Source organism: Erinaceus europaeus, chromosome 17, assembly GCF_950295315.1.
Source record: "Erinaceus europaeus chromosome 17, mEriEur2.1, whole genome shotgun sequence".
Classification (NCBI taxonomy): domain Eukaryota; kingdom Metazoa; phylum Chordata; class Mammalia; order Eulipotyphla; family Erinaceidae; genus Erinaceus; species Erinaceus europaeus.
In genome coordinates this window covers 61542199-61556928 of record NC_080178.1, presented here as the reverse complement: position 1 = coordinate 61556928, position 14730 = coordinate 61542199, and the positions used below count along the sequence as shown (strand labels likewise).

General features: G+C 40.9%; 1 protein-coding gene across 1 annotated transcript in view; it reads left to right on the top strand.

The window, feature by feature from the left end:
• UVRAG (UV radiation resistance associated) overlaps positions 1 to 14730 on the top strand; it is a 304494-nt gene that overhangs the window by 49629 nt on the left and 240135 nt on the right. The window contains exons 3-4 of the mRNA XM_007520229.3: positions 1626 to 1660; positions 12266 to 12427. Coding sequence (XP_007520291.1) covers positions 1626 to 1660; positions 12266 to 12427 — 197 coding nt within the window. The remainder of the gene's footprint in view (positions 1 to 1625; positions 1661 to 12265; positions 12428 to 14730) is intronic.

The window sequence follows — 14730 nt, the reverse complement described above, 5'->3', positions numbered from 1 at the left end:
ATAGGCTCTATAGTGGAGATGTGAGGTTCCTGCTGTCTTAGGGTTCAAAAAGACAACAAATAGTTAATGTTATCATCACATTATTTGGTAATTGGGTTAACTTTGAAAAGTCCTTTTGTTAGGGTTTGCTGTATAGTACCCAGTATCTTATATAGCGGTGCCACTGGTTGTTTCTGATCTACTTGGTCTAGGCTTTTGAGAGAGTCCCCATAGCAAATACACAGCCTATATATTAAAAAGACTCAGTCTGTGTTTTAAAAACTTCGAGACATACAGTTAATTTCCCCCTCTCATATTAATTAACTAGTGATTTATATGACTACACTTTACTAGGAGTGTACATAAACACCATTCCCACCACCAAAAGACTGTGTCCCATCCCACCCACCCACCCCCACCCCCCACCGGCCCAGGAAGCCGCATGTCCACCCCCCCACCCCCCCACAGGGTTTTTACTTTGGTGCCCTACTTTCAATTTAGTCAGAACCTGCTTTTAGTTTCCCTTTCAGATCTTCTTTCTCAACTTCTGTTGATGAGTGGGATCATCCCATACTCACCTTTATCTTTCTGACTTAGCTCACTTAACATAATTCCTTCTAGCTCTGTCCAAGATGGGTCAGAGAAGGTGGGTTCATTGTTCTTGATAGCTGTATAGTATGACCTTGTTGTTTTATTGTTGTTGTTATTTATGTCATTGTTGTTGGATAAGACAGAGAGAAGTGGAGAGAGGAGGGGAAGACAGAGATGGGGAGAGAAAGACATCTGCAGTCCTGCTTCACCGCTTGTGAAGCGACTCCCCTGCCGGTGGGGAGCCGGGGGCTCGAACTGGGATCCTTACACCGACCAGTCCTGTGCTTTGTGCCACCTGTGCTTAACCTGTTGCGCTACCGCCCGACTCCCCAGTGTTTCCTTTTTATAAATAAAAATTAAAAAGAAAAGAAAGATGAGTTTTTAAGGTTGAAATTAGAATCTGGGTAGAAGGAAACCAATAAGGTAAAAATTAGGTCTTAACAAGTTTTGACCTTTCTTTACTAATGTCAATACCCTTTAAAATATTTTTATTGGAGCCATGTGGTGGTACACCTGGTTGATTGCACACATTGCAGTGTACCAGGATCTGAGTTCAAGCCCCCAGACCCCACCTACATAGAGAAAGCTTTATGAGTGGTGAGACAGTGCTGCAGATGTGTCTCTCCCTCCCCATCTCACTTCCTGTCTTTCCCTTCCCTCTCAATTTTATCTGCCTCTATCAAAAACAAATATAGAAAATTTAAGAAGCTTAAAAAATAACAAAATACTTGTATTTAGTCCAGAAAGTGGTACAGTGGGTAGAACATTAGACCCTTAAGCATGAAATTGCAAGTTTAGTCTCTGGCATCACATCTGGTTCTCTTTCCCTCATTACTGTATAAATCTTAAACTTTAGAACAAATAAACAAAAACTAAAATACTTTTATTTCATCTTATTTCTAATTATTATTATTATTATTAACTTTTTTAATGAAAATAAAGATAGATCCCTTAAAAATGTTTTATTGGGATGTATACTAAAAAATTACAGGACTAAGAGTTAATGAACTTACTTTCTTCCACATTGTTTAATTGTTATTTTTCTTCTTTTCCAGAATTTTATAGAAGTGAAGTGATTAAGAATTCCTTGGTAAGTTTGCTTTTTGCTAGGTACATATGGTCAAACTTTTAACTCCCCTTCCAGAAAACCCCGAGACATGGTAAGTTGATGTTCAGTTCTGGAGTTATATAACCTTCAGTTAAGTCCTCTACTAACAGGGCCAGGTGGTGGTACACCAGAGTGAGCACACACACAGTGCACAGGCTTGGGTTCAAGCCACTTGTAGGTGGAAACTTCACTAGCAGTCAAGCAGTGCTGCAGGCTTTCTCTTTCTCTTTCTCTCTCCCTTCTCTCTGCCCTTCCCTTCTCAATTCCTCTCTGCTTTATTTAAAAAACTTTTTTTTTTAAAATCGACTAAGCTAATATTTAAGTCTTCATTTATTTGTTTGCTGCTTTATCATATACAGACTGAGAGTAGTCCTGGTACTTAACCAAGAGCTAGATAAATATTTGCTCAGTGAACTGGTGTATTTTTCTGTTAAAAACAAGTGTTGCATCAGCTCCAGTTCTGTAACTAGAACACCTCTGTTCACATAAATTTTTAAAAAAATTTTTTTAACAAGAATTTGATTTACTAAGTGTCCTACTAATGGGTATCTTGTTTTTTAAGTTTAAAGCCTTTGAATTTGGCTTCCCACTGCACTGAAGGAAGTCTTTCACTAGCTCTCTGCCCATATCTAATAAATAAATAAGTAGAAAATTTTTTTTACAACCATTATGAGACTTCTCTCCCCCCATTTTTTTTTTTTCTGATGGCAGCAGTTAGAAGTTGGAAGTGTCAAACATAATATTTGTGCTAGTTGTTTGCACAAATTGCACAATTTATTGGGCTATGTTGATAAAAAAAAGAGCTATATGGTAATGTAACTTTTAGTGGTCCAAAGCTATACTGCATTTGGCCTTTGTTCACTTTTCCGGCGTCACCTCCTAATACTTTCCCTTACATTCTCCAGTCACACTTCATTGTTTCTTTTTTTTTTTTTTAATAATTAATTTCTTTATTGGGGAATTAATGCTTTACATTCAATAGTAAATACAATAGTTTGTATATGCATAACATTCCCCAGATTCCCATTTAACAATACAACCCCCACTATGTCATTCATCATCTTTCATGGACCTGTATTCTCCCCACCCACCCACCCACCCACCCACCCCAGAGTCTTTTACTTTGGTGTAATACTCCAATTCCATTTCAGGTTCTACTTGTGTTTTCTTTTCTAATCTTGTTTTTCAACTTCGGCCTGAGAGTGAGATCATCCCATATTCATCCTTCACTTTCTGACTTATTTCACTCAACATGATTTTTTCAAGGTCCATCCAAGATCGGCTGAAAACGGTGAAGTCACCATTTTTTACAGCTGAGTAGTATTCCATTGTGTATATATACCACAACTTGCTCAGCCACTCATCTGTTGTTGGACACCTGGGTTGCTTCCAAGTTTTGGCTATTACAAATTGTGCTGCCAAGAACATATGTGTATATAGATCTTTTTGGATGGATGTGTTGGGTTCCTTAGGATATATCCCCAGGAGAGGAATTGCAGGGTCATAGGGTAGGTCCATTTAATATATTGCTGTAGCTCTTTCAGTAGAAGTTTGATGTATTTAGATGGCTTCTCATTGGGTGCATAGATATTAATAATTGTTAAGTCCTCTTGATTGACTGATCCTTTGAGCATTAAGTAGTGTCCCTTCCTATCTTTTTTAATCTTATCTATTTTAAAGTCTATCATGTCAGATATGAGAATAGCTGTTCCTGCCCTTTTTTGTGGGCCATTGGCTTGTATGATAGTTTTCCATCCTTTCACTTTAAGTCTGTGTTTGTCTTGTTGCGTTAGGTGAGTTTCCTGTAGACAACATATTGTTGGGTTGTGTTTTCTGATCCATCTTCCTACTCTGTGTCTTTTAATAGGTGAATTCAGGCCATTGACATTTATTGATATCAAAGATTGAAGATATTTTAACGCCATTCTTGTAGAGTTTTAGAGTGTTTTGATATATGTCCTATTTGTGGTGGTCTGACTATTTATAGGAGACCTTTCAGAACTTCTTTCAGGGCAGGCTTGGTGATGGTTGCTTCCTTCAACTGTTGCTTGTCTGAGAAGGTTTTGATGCTTCCATCTAGTCTGAATGACAATCTAGCAGGATATAGTATTCTTGGCTGAAAGCCTTTCTCATTGAGCACTTGATAGATATCTTGCCATTCTCTTCTGGCCTGTAGTGTTTGTATGGAGAAGTCTGCTGCTAGTCTTATGGGTTTTCCTTTGTAGGTGACTGTTTTTCTCTTGCAGCCTTGAGGATCCTTTCTTTATCCTTATTCCTTTCCAATCTAAGTATGACATGTCTTGGTGTCTTTAGGTCTGGGTTAATTCTGTTTGGGACCCTCTGGGCTTCTTGAATCTTTATGTCTTTGGTGTTGTCTAGACTAGAGAAATTTTCAGCTATTATGGCCTGGAGAATGCTTCCTCCCCTTCTCTTCCTTCCTCTGGTAAGCCAATAATGCGTATATTGTTTCTTTTGAAGTCATCCCATAGGACTCTGTTGTTGTTTTCAGCATCTCTTAATCTCTTTTTGAGATCTCTTACTTCTTTTTTAGTTGTCTCTAATTCATCCTCAATCTTGCTAATTCTGTCTTTAGCCTCATACATTCTATTCTCTCTGCCCTCTACTGCTTTCTGGAGTTCATCTGTTTTGTTGCCCTGCTCTGATACTGTTTTAGCTTGTTCAGCTAGTTGCCTTCTTAGCTCAGCAATTTCAGCTTTCAGCTCTCTAATAACCATGAGATTATTAGAATTTTCTTCCATTTTCTCATTTGTTGTTCCTGCATTTCTGATTACAATTTTTTCAAATTCTTTACTCACTCCTATTATTATTTCCTTAGCTAATGTTTGGATGTTGAACTCGTTTTGTGCTTCACCCTCTGGAGGACTTTTAGCTGGACTCTTGTCCTGGTTCGAGTCTCCAATATTTTTTCTTGTTGTTTTAACCATTTTATATATGTTAACAGTTTTTTCAATCCCTGAGTTGGAGCTCAGTGGTGTAAAAGCCTCTTTTTTTTCTTCCCTGTAGGCTATGGGAGCCTGAGGGCTTTTAAACTATCAATAGACTTCTTAGCTTAATCACTGACTCCTGACCAAGAGATAAAGCAGGGTGTGGCAGAGATAATCTAGTGGTTATGCCAAGAGACTTTCACAGCCCCTCAGCTATGCCACCGAGGTATAGGTCTTCTCCTGAGTTTCCCGGTTAGATCTCTGTCCCCTGGTGTCCCTCCCTATTGCTGCTCCAGATTCTGAGGGTAGTAGCAATGGAGACTCAGAGTTGCACTTAGTGAGTCTCTGGGGAGTCCTTTCCTCCCTTCAGCTGTCCCCTTGTTGTGGAGCAGACTGGAGGTGGTGTCTCCACTGATAAACTGTTGAACTGTTAGCAGCCACTTAATCTCTCCTTAGGCCCCTCTCTCCTCTCTGTCACCAGCCACGCGTGTTTGTACTCACGAGTGATTTACTGGGTTCCTGTGGTCATTCTAGTCCTGTCTTGTTTCGGTCCGGGTGGTCTCCTTTGGTATTCCTAGTTGATCTGGGAGAGGAGAGGAGAGGAGAGGAGAGGAGAGGAGAGGAGAGGAGAGGAGAGGAGAGGAGAGGAGAGGAGAGGAGAGGAGAGGAGAGGAGAGGAGAGGAGGGGAGGGGAGGGGAGAGGAGAGGAGAGGAGAGGAAGCGATCTGCTGCTCGTAGCTCCGCCTCAGGAAGTCGTCCCACACTTCATTGTTTCATTGTTTCAGACAAGCCAAGCTTGTCTTGTTCTTCTTGTCTGGAACACTTGTTCTCCCAGTTCTTCATTTGGCTGAAGACATCGGTGATGTGGTGGTTATGTTACTGCAGGCCTTCTCTGCTCTATTTAAAACAGATCCCTTTAGTCTTGGCATGCAGGTCAGTGGTTGAACACATGCTTCACATACTTTGTATGTGTTAGTTCAATCTCTGGCATCCCTTACCATTCCCACTTTACAAACAATAAGTTAATTTCCTTTCTCACAGCCACCGTTTTTTTTCCCACATCTCCCTGGTTTCCTTTCATTTCCCTTTTTCTTTTTTAAAACTTTATGCCCATTTTATTTACTTTAAAGTATTCATCCCTACTGGAAACTTGTTGACATTTATTTGTTATTTGTTCCCCATTTACTAGCAAGTTCCACGAGAGGCAAGCTTTGTGCCCGTTCTTTGCCGAAAATCCTAGAGTAATGTAACTACTCTGTGAATGTTTGTTAGATGAATAAATGATGTTACTGATGTGATATATGTACAGAATCCTTTTACATACTGTCACATCTTGATCCTTAGAATATAATCTGCAGGGCACATGATTCAACCATAAGAACTCCTTTTGATTGAAAGTTATTCTGTACTTATTTATGAGGCTATGACCTCTTTACCATTGGTGGCTTTACCATTGGTGGACTTTGGCTTAATAACATTATATAGTGATATTGCAGAATGGACTACAGACAAGGAAAAAGATTTGACAGACTTCCAAGACTTTTCTAGCTAGTTTGCACTGTAATTGCTTCCTGAGCATACCGCTTTGCATTGTAATCATTCATGGACATTTCACTTCCCAAAGCAGATAAAAGCTCCCAAGGTCAGAGAGCTTCCAAGTACTTTTCTACCCCTCACCTCCTGGTGAGTTTCTCTTATTGTCTACTTTGATATTGGTGATTTGTTGATATATATTTTTTAAAGGGTATTTTTTGAGATCATAATGTTTTTGGCAAGGATAGCTCTTTCTTTTTTCCCTTCCCTCTTCTTCCTCCCTCCCTCCACCTGCCTGCCTGCCTTCCTCCCTCCCTCCCTCCCTCCTTCCTTCCCTCCCTCCCTCCTTCCCTTCCTTCCTTCCTTCCTCCCTCCCTCCATCCCTCCCTTCTTTCCTTCCTTCCTCCCTCCCTTCCTTCCTTCCTTCCTTCCTTCCTTCCTTCCTTCCTTCCTTCCTTCCTTCCTTCCTTCCTTTTTCTTACCAGAGCACTGCTCAGCTCTGGTTTATGGTGGTGCAAAGAATTGAACCTTGGCCTTTTTCATTCAGAAATTCAGAGAGAGAGAGAGAGAGAGAGCCATTATAGTAATGGAACTTCTGCTAGTACTATGGCTCAACCATGTGGCATTGGAGTTTGATCCCAGGCTGCATATATGGCATGGCATGTACCCTGCCCAGTGAATTATCTCTAGTCCCTGTTTTAATTAATTAAACAGAAAACAGGGCCTTGGCAATAATATGGGTTTAACTCAAATCTGTGAACCTCTTGTACTCTGAAATTTCCCTCCACCATTCCAGTGTGCTTATTTAGCAGTCTTTCCTTCCTGCAGGTGCATTGCTTGATCTGTGATAGAAATCTTTTGTATATATCTCAACAATCCTCATCTGTGGGAGAGACTTAGATTTTATGAAGGAGAAGAATGAGGTTATCTCTTAATTGGCAATAGGTGCTGTCCTGATACCAGCTTTCTACCCCTTCATTCTATTTCTGTGCCTTTCTGTCCACACAACAGCTTAATACCTTGTATTGCCATTTAATTTATATATATGTATATATATATGTGTATATATAGGAGCTTATAGATTTTAAGCATACAACTTGATGAATTTTTTTCCAAGTAGATTCGCTCATGTAACTAATATTTAGATCTAGAAGTAGAACATGTTCAGCGTTCCAGAAACCCTTTAGTCCCTCTTCAGGTTTGCTGCTGTCATGACTTTTAACACTGTTAATTTTACATTTTTGAGCTCTGTAGAAATAAAGTCATGAGTCAGGTGGCAGCACAGTGGGTTACATGCACGTGGCGCAAAGTGCAAGGACCCGCATAAGGATCCGGTTAGAGTCCCTGGCTCCCCACCTGCAGGGGAGTCGCTTCACAAGCGGTGAAGCAGTCTGCAGGTGTCTTTCTCTTCCCTTCTTTCTCTGTCTTCCCCTCCTCTCTCCATTTCTCTCTGTCCTACCCAACAACGATGACAACAGTAATAACTACAACTATAAAAAACAAGGGCAACAAAAGGGAAAGAAAAAAGAAAGTTATGAATTCAAGTCTAGAGTCTTGGGTAGAGGCAGAGACAGCATTTCTTTTCTTCTCTTTTCATTTGGTGCCTCTGGAATGTAGGTTTTTTTGTATAACTGCTGTGCAGTCTCCTTAGCCTTATCTTTTTAAAAAATATTTATTTATTTATTCCCTTTTGTTGCCCTTCTTTTATTGTTGTAGTTATTTTTGTTGTTGATGTCATCGTTGTTGGATAGGACAGAGAGGGGGAGGGAAAGAGAGACACCTGCAGACCTACTTCACCGCCTTTGAAGCATCTCCCCTCAGGTAGGGAGCCGGGGCTCGAACCGGGATCCTTATGCTGGTCCTTGTGCCATGTGCGCTTAACCTGCTGTGCTACCGCCCGACTCCCAGCCATATCTTTTTAAAAACAGAGACAGTGAGAGAAAAAAGAGACCATAATACCTAAGCTTCCTTCAGTGCAGTGGGGGCTGAGCCTGAACCTGGGTTGCACACATGGCAAAGCAGCAAGTGAGCCATTTTCTTTTTTTTAAGTAAACAGGAAGCATCCATTGGGCAATATCGAGCAACTCAATAGAGAAATTGTTCTGGTAATAAAATTATGATTTTAGATTCACATTAGTGGTTAGTAGGCTATAAGCCCTCTTTTTTCTTTTTACCTGGCTTATGATGTTGCTGGGGATAGACCCTGGGATCTTGGAGCCTCAGGCATGAAAACCATTTTGCATAACCATTATATCATCTCCTGCAACCACCCCCTAAACTTTTCAGAGTTGTAAATATTCCGATATCCTATTTCTGTACTTCTGTCAAATATGATGTTGGTAAATTATCCAGTTACTAACATCCCCATGTGATGTTAGTAACTGGATAATTTATTCCATAGAGAAAGTGTACTGGCATCATCTTAAATATCAGTAATTATTCAGGACTTCACAGTAACATTATTGGGTAACACAATATGTGAATATGTGGCAGACCTTGTCTGCCTGTGTCTGAATGTTCCATCTCCTGCATTATTGCTCAGTATCTGGCATCGTTTAGTAGCTCATTAATGCTGGATTGGCTTAAAAAAAGAAAGCCAGGCCATCTATTCAGGTACATGGAATAACTTCAAGAGATCATCCTCCCCATTACTGGTGCTTTATTTCTTTCAGAATGAGGCATTTACTACGACTTCATACAACAACAGCTCCCCATATCTGTCCTTTTCCCCATAAAAATGGCCCTTTCCTTGTGTTACATTTATTTACCACTTAGGAGAGGGATGGTATTTTGTATGTGTGTGTGTGTCCATGTACAAGTGTCCCCTTCCCCATTCTTTTATCATCTGATAGTAAGGATTTGGAGTTGACACTTTGCTATCCTCGTGGACTTTTTTTTTTTTTTTTTTTGAGAAGTGATCTTGCACACGAGCAGTAAAGGCTACCCTGGCAGGTGAAACAGGGAAGATGCGCAGACCCTCTAGTGGGGATTTGGGTAACAGGGCCTAACGTCAAATCATGAAGCAATGCCTTTTTTCAGGGTTTCTCTGTAGGCTCCTTCCTTAAGATGCTATGTTTCCCCCATTGGTTCACCAGTTTTGCACTGAAATAGTAAGCACACTTTGCAATATGGGGCACAGATAAACCTGATAACTTTTCAAAGGGGTTCACCAGACCAGGGTCAGGAAATAGAACACAATTAGTGTCTCTAGTCACCACCTCCTCCCGGGGATAACCAGTACCCTGATTCGCAGCTCCACAGGTTAGTTCTGCTTCTTCCAGGACTTTTGTATGGCATGTCCTCTTTTGCATCACATAATATTTGTAAGATTTAAAGGAGACATCATAATAAGTAATGCAAAAGACTTTCATGCTTGATACTTTGAGGTCCTTTGTTCAGTTCCCAGCACCACCATAAGATAGATCTGAGCAATGCTTTGGGTAAAAAGAAAAAAAAAAAAGACAACAAAACTAATTGGTGATACTTGTGAAATTCGATCAGTTATTGTATGACGTTAGGTTGATATTGCTAGGTAGTTTGAATTTAGTTTTTTTAAAAAAGATTTTATTTATTTATTAATGAGAAAGATAGGAGGAGAGAGAGAAAGAAGCAGACATCACTCTGGTACGTGTGCTGCCGGGGATTGAACTCAGGACCTCATGTTTGAGAGTCTGATGCTTTATCCACTGTGCCATCTCCTGGACCACTTGGATTTAGTTTTTTAAATGATTCAGTATAAAAGTTGAATGCATGAATGTGTACATTATGGGTGTGTGGGGCATGGAATTGTGTATAGGTTCTCGGCCCCAACAAGCAGTTTTTTTTTAAAAAAATAAATTAATTTATTCCCTTTTGTTGCCCTTGTTTTTTTTTTATTATTGTTGTAGTTATTGATGTCATTGTTGTTGGATAGGACAGAGAGAAATGGAGAGAGGAGGGGAAGACAGAGAGGGGAAGAGAAAGACAGACACCTGCAGACCTGCTTCACCGCCTGTGAAGCGACTCCCCTGCAGGTGGGGAGCCGGGGTTCGAACCGGGATCCTTACTCTGGTCCCTTGTTGTTTTAATGTTGTAGTTTTTATTGTTGTCGGATAGGACAGAGAGAAATGGAGAGAGGAGGGGAAGACAGAGAGAGGGAGAGAAAGATAAGACACCTGCAGACCTGCTTCACTGCCTGTGAAGTTACGCCCCTGCAGGTGGGGAGCGGGGGACTGGAACCGGGATCCTTACGTGGTCCTTGCGCTTTGTGCCATGTGCGCTTAACCCATTGCACTACCGCCCTACTCCCAACAAGCAGTTTTAAGACACCAGCAGGAGGTTTGTGATTCAGTTCAGTCCTGCTCACCTGTAACTGATATTCCTTCAGACAGTATCAGATCCCACTGGGAAAGGGAGCTGGAAGTCATATCCTTCCCCTGAAGCTTTAACAATGAGACCCAGGAAAGCACATGGTTCAGTTTCACTCCCAAAACAAAACAAAATGAGCAAAGGAAAATTACTGTACTCTTCTCTTTCCCCTTTGACCGGGGGAGATACTGCCTAAAAGCCTAGCCTCTCCTGTGCAAGTCTTATGCACTAGCTCCTCGGGTGTTACTGAATTTTTCATAAAGCAATGTAAATATTTGTGGCCCAGGAGGTGGCACAGTAGATAAAGCATTGGACTCTCAGGCATGAGGTTCTGCGTTTGATCTCCACTACCACATATACCACAGTGATGCTATGGTTCTCTCTCTTCCCCTCTCTTTCTTCAATATGCAAACAAGTGGGAGGGGGCGGGAGAAGAATGTAAATGTGTACGTGTAGCTTTGCAAGCAGCAGCCAGTTAGAAATACTGGGGGGGGGGGCAGGCAATGGTTCACCTGGTTAAGTGCACACATTACATGCACAAGGACCCAGATTTAAGCCCCCAGCCCTCACCTGCAGGGGGGAAGCTTCACGAATGGTGAAGCAGAGCTGCAGGTGTTTCTCTGTCCATTTCCCTCTATCTCTCCCTCCTCTCTCAATTTCTCTCTGCCTCTAAATAATAATAATAATAATAATAACAACAACAATAATAAATACTTTGAGGGCATTACTTTGTGCATTTTATTTCCAAGAATTAAAAAAAGTTACTTAGTTTATATAGAGACAGAAATTAAGAGCAAGGGGGGAAATTGAGAGGGAAAGAGTGAGAGAGGCACCTTTAACACTATTTCACTACTCTGGACGCTTCCCCCTGCAGGTGGGGACCAGAGACTTGAACTTGGGTCCTTGTGTACTCAATCAGGTGTGTTGCTGGCCTTAGTGTTGCTTCTTAGTGAATGTGTTTGCTAGGTGGATAGTTGAATTGTCTTATGAAGATATATTCATGTCCTATAAAGTCATATTAATGAGAGTAGACTAGATACTCATTCTAGTTACTATGATTAAAAAAGCAAAAACTTTCAAAACCACCACTTCTTTCAGCCCTGTTGTGTTAAAGGGAGATCTTCTTGGTTAGTTAAATTTGCAAATTTATGAGGTCTTCTTTTCTTTTTCTGTGATGCCAGGAATGCGCCCAGCCCTTGTGCATGTGCTGAACCACTTTCCCAGCCCAGATTTTAGTTTACAGAGAGTAAGAGAGAGAGGAGAAAAAGGGGAAGATACAAAAGCACTGCTTCGTCATTCATGGGATTCCCTTGGCGCTGCTGTCCCTGTCGTGTGCTTACCTGTGTGGCCTGGGATCAAACTCAGGGCTCACCATGGTAAAATGAATTTTACTTGCTGAACCCATCTTCCGGCTCTTTTTTTTTTCCCCTCAAAGTGATTTACAGCTGAATTGGAATACTTGTAAAAAGGGGCCGGGTGGTGTTGCTCTTAGCTAAGTGGACATGTTGTCATGCACAAGGACACGGGTTCAGGTCCTCAGTCTTTAGCAGCAGGGGAATGCTTCAGGAGTGGTGAAGCAGTGCTGTAGGTATCTCTCTCTCTCTCTCTCTCTTTCTCCAGTTCCTATTCCCCTTTTTCTCTCAATTTCTCTTTGTCCTATCAAATAAATAAATATAGTTTATGATACATAGAACCTTTAAAAAAGAATGATCTGTAAATAAGTTAAAGTTTTTTAAAAGTGTGTTTTCCTTTCTATCAACAGAACCCAACATGGCGGAGTCTAGATTTTGGAATAATGCCAGACCATCTTGACACATCAGTGTCTTGTTTTGTGGTGAAGATCTGGGGTGGAAAGGATGACACCTATCAGCTGCTGATTGAGTGGAAAGTCTGTTTGGATGGACTGAAATACTTGGGTCAGCAGGTAATTTTTAGATTATAGTTTCAAGTAGTTACCTTCTAAAAATTTACCTCTCTGATCTCCTTACTGATATTTAAGTAGATGCCAACTTTTAAGAACAATCCATAATAGAGTAAATGTGTAAGTAAGTACTCTGAACTTTAAACTTAAGGATATTGGGGGTGGGGTGGAGTGAGGGGAAGATTTTTTATTCTTCTAACTAGATAATCTCTCCCAAGAAGCTGAAAATTAAGTTGAAAATAAGGAACATATGATCAAGCCCCGTTTCTATGGCCAGTTGAGATGGGTTATACAAGGAATAAGATGAGCATGGGGCAGGGAGCCAGCAAGCACATGTTACTGTGTGCATGGACCTGGGTTCAAGCCCCTAACCCACCTGTAGGGAGCAAAGAGTGGTGAAGCAGCTTGCGAACTGCTCCTCATTTTCCACAAGTGATATAACTGAGCCAGGAGATGACTCTGGAATCCTAACGGTATCCCAGGACTAGAAAAAAAACCAGACTTGCATGTGTAACTAAGCCTTTGCCATCTCTCACTATAGTCATTGGTTCAACTAATGCTTATAACAGCCTCATGAAAGATATCACTATTATGATTTTTTTTGTGGAGCGAGTGCCTCACTCACGTATGGTTTCCCCCACTCCACGAAGGATGATGTTGCCGCTCCTGCTTTCCATATGGGAAAACTGAGCCTGTGAGTTTAAGACATTTCCCAACATCACCCTGCCCGGTGGAGCAGACCCAGGCTCAGGGCTGGGACACAGCATAACCAACCATTTCTTCTTCTTCTAGCGTTTGCCCTTCTTCCGTAGCCAGTCAACAGCATCAGGTTGAGCCTGATGTAAAGTTTCGAGACCATTAATCTGGCAATTAAAAGTAAATAAATAAAATAAATAAAATTTGCCTTCGGAACTTTCTCTTCTTTCTCTAAGTGGGCCAGTCAGCCAATGAGAATCACCACTTCTGTCTAACTTCTCATATGTAACAGCTAGCTCTCTGTGACATTAAACATTTGCTTAGTTTTCTTTTGAAAGTATCTACATTTTGCAGGTGACGGTGCTTCTTAACATTAGGGTTCCAGGACTCCATCCTTGTAGGGATATATTCTGGCTGGAGGAGATGAGTTTTATTGTACTGTTCAGCTCTCTCTCTCTTTCTCTCTCTCTCTCTTTGTAGGTGGTGGTCTTCTTGAAATACCCAACAGTGTTTATGTCTGACCTGCACTAATTTCAGACTCAACATTCAGTTTTCCTACCGATTTGGCTACTCTGGCACAACAAAGAACAAAAGCAAGATAAAGCTTGCTTTTTTTAAAGTCGAATTGAACAAACGGGGTGGGGTGTCAATTCTGTAATGGTCATCGGACACTAGATTTTTGGTGGAGATTATCACATGCCATGTATAAATTCTGTACACCAGAAACCTCAATTCTGTCTGTAATGGTCATCGGACACTAGATTTTTGGTAGAGATTATCACATGCCATGTACAAATTCTGTACACCAGAAACCTCTGTGTATATATAAACTAATGCTATTTCAATAAAAAGATATATTATTGTGGATAGTCAGAACTCACCTATGAAATAGGTATAAGAAATAATGGTCCTTCTTCCAGCCATGACGTCATCTCCCCGGACAATAACTTGGATCCACCTGCATATCAGATGTCAGGCTCAGGAAAAAAAACAAAACCAAAAAAAACAAAAACCCAGAACTAGTATAGTCATGGGCTCTTTGGAATATAACTAAAATAGGACTACTAACTATATACAAAATGGAGACCCCCAATTCTTCATCTGAACTATTCCAGCCTTTAGGTTCATGATTAGTCAACAATTTGTTTGGCTCTGTATGTTAACTCTTCTTTCAGCCACCAGGTTCCAGATGCTAACATGATGCCAACTAGACTTCCCTGGGCAGATGACCTCACCAATGTATCCTGGAGCCCCACTTCCCCAGAACCCCACCCCACTAGGGAAAGAGAGAGACTGGTTGGGAGTATGGATCGATCTGGCAATGCCCATGTTCAGTGGAGAAGCAATTACAGAAGCCAGACCTTCTACCTTCTGCACCCCATAATGACCCTGGGTCCATATTCCCAGAGGGTTAAAGAATAGGAAAGCTATCAGGGGAGAGGATGGGGTATGATGTTCTTGTGGTGATAACTGTGTGGAGTTGTACCCCTCTTATCCTATGGTTTCTGTCAGTGTTTCCTTTTTATAAATAAAAATTAAAAAGAAAGAAAAAAAACCCTCCATCTATAGCCCATTAAAAAAAAAAAAACACGTGCGATTAGAAAATCAAA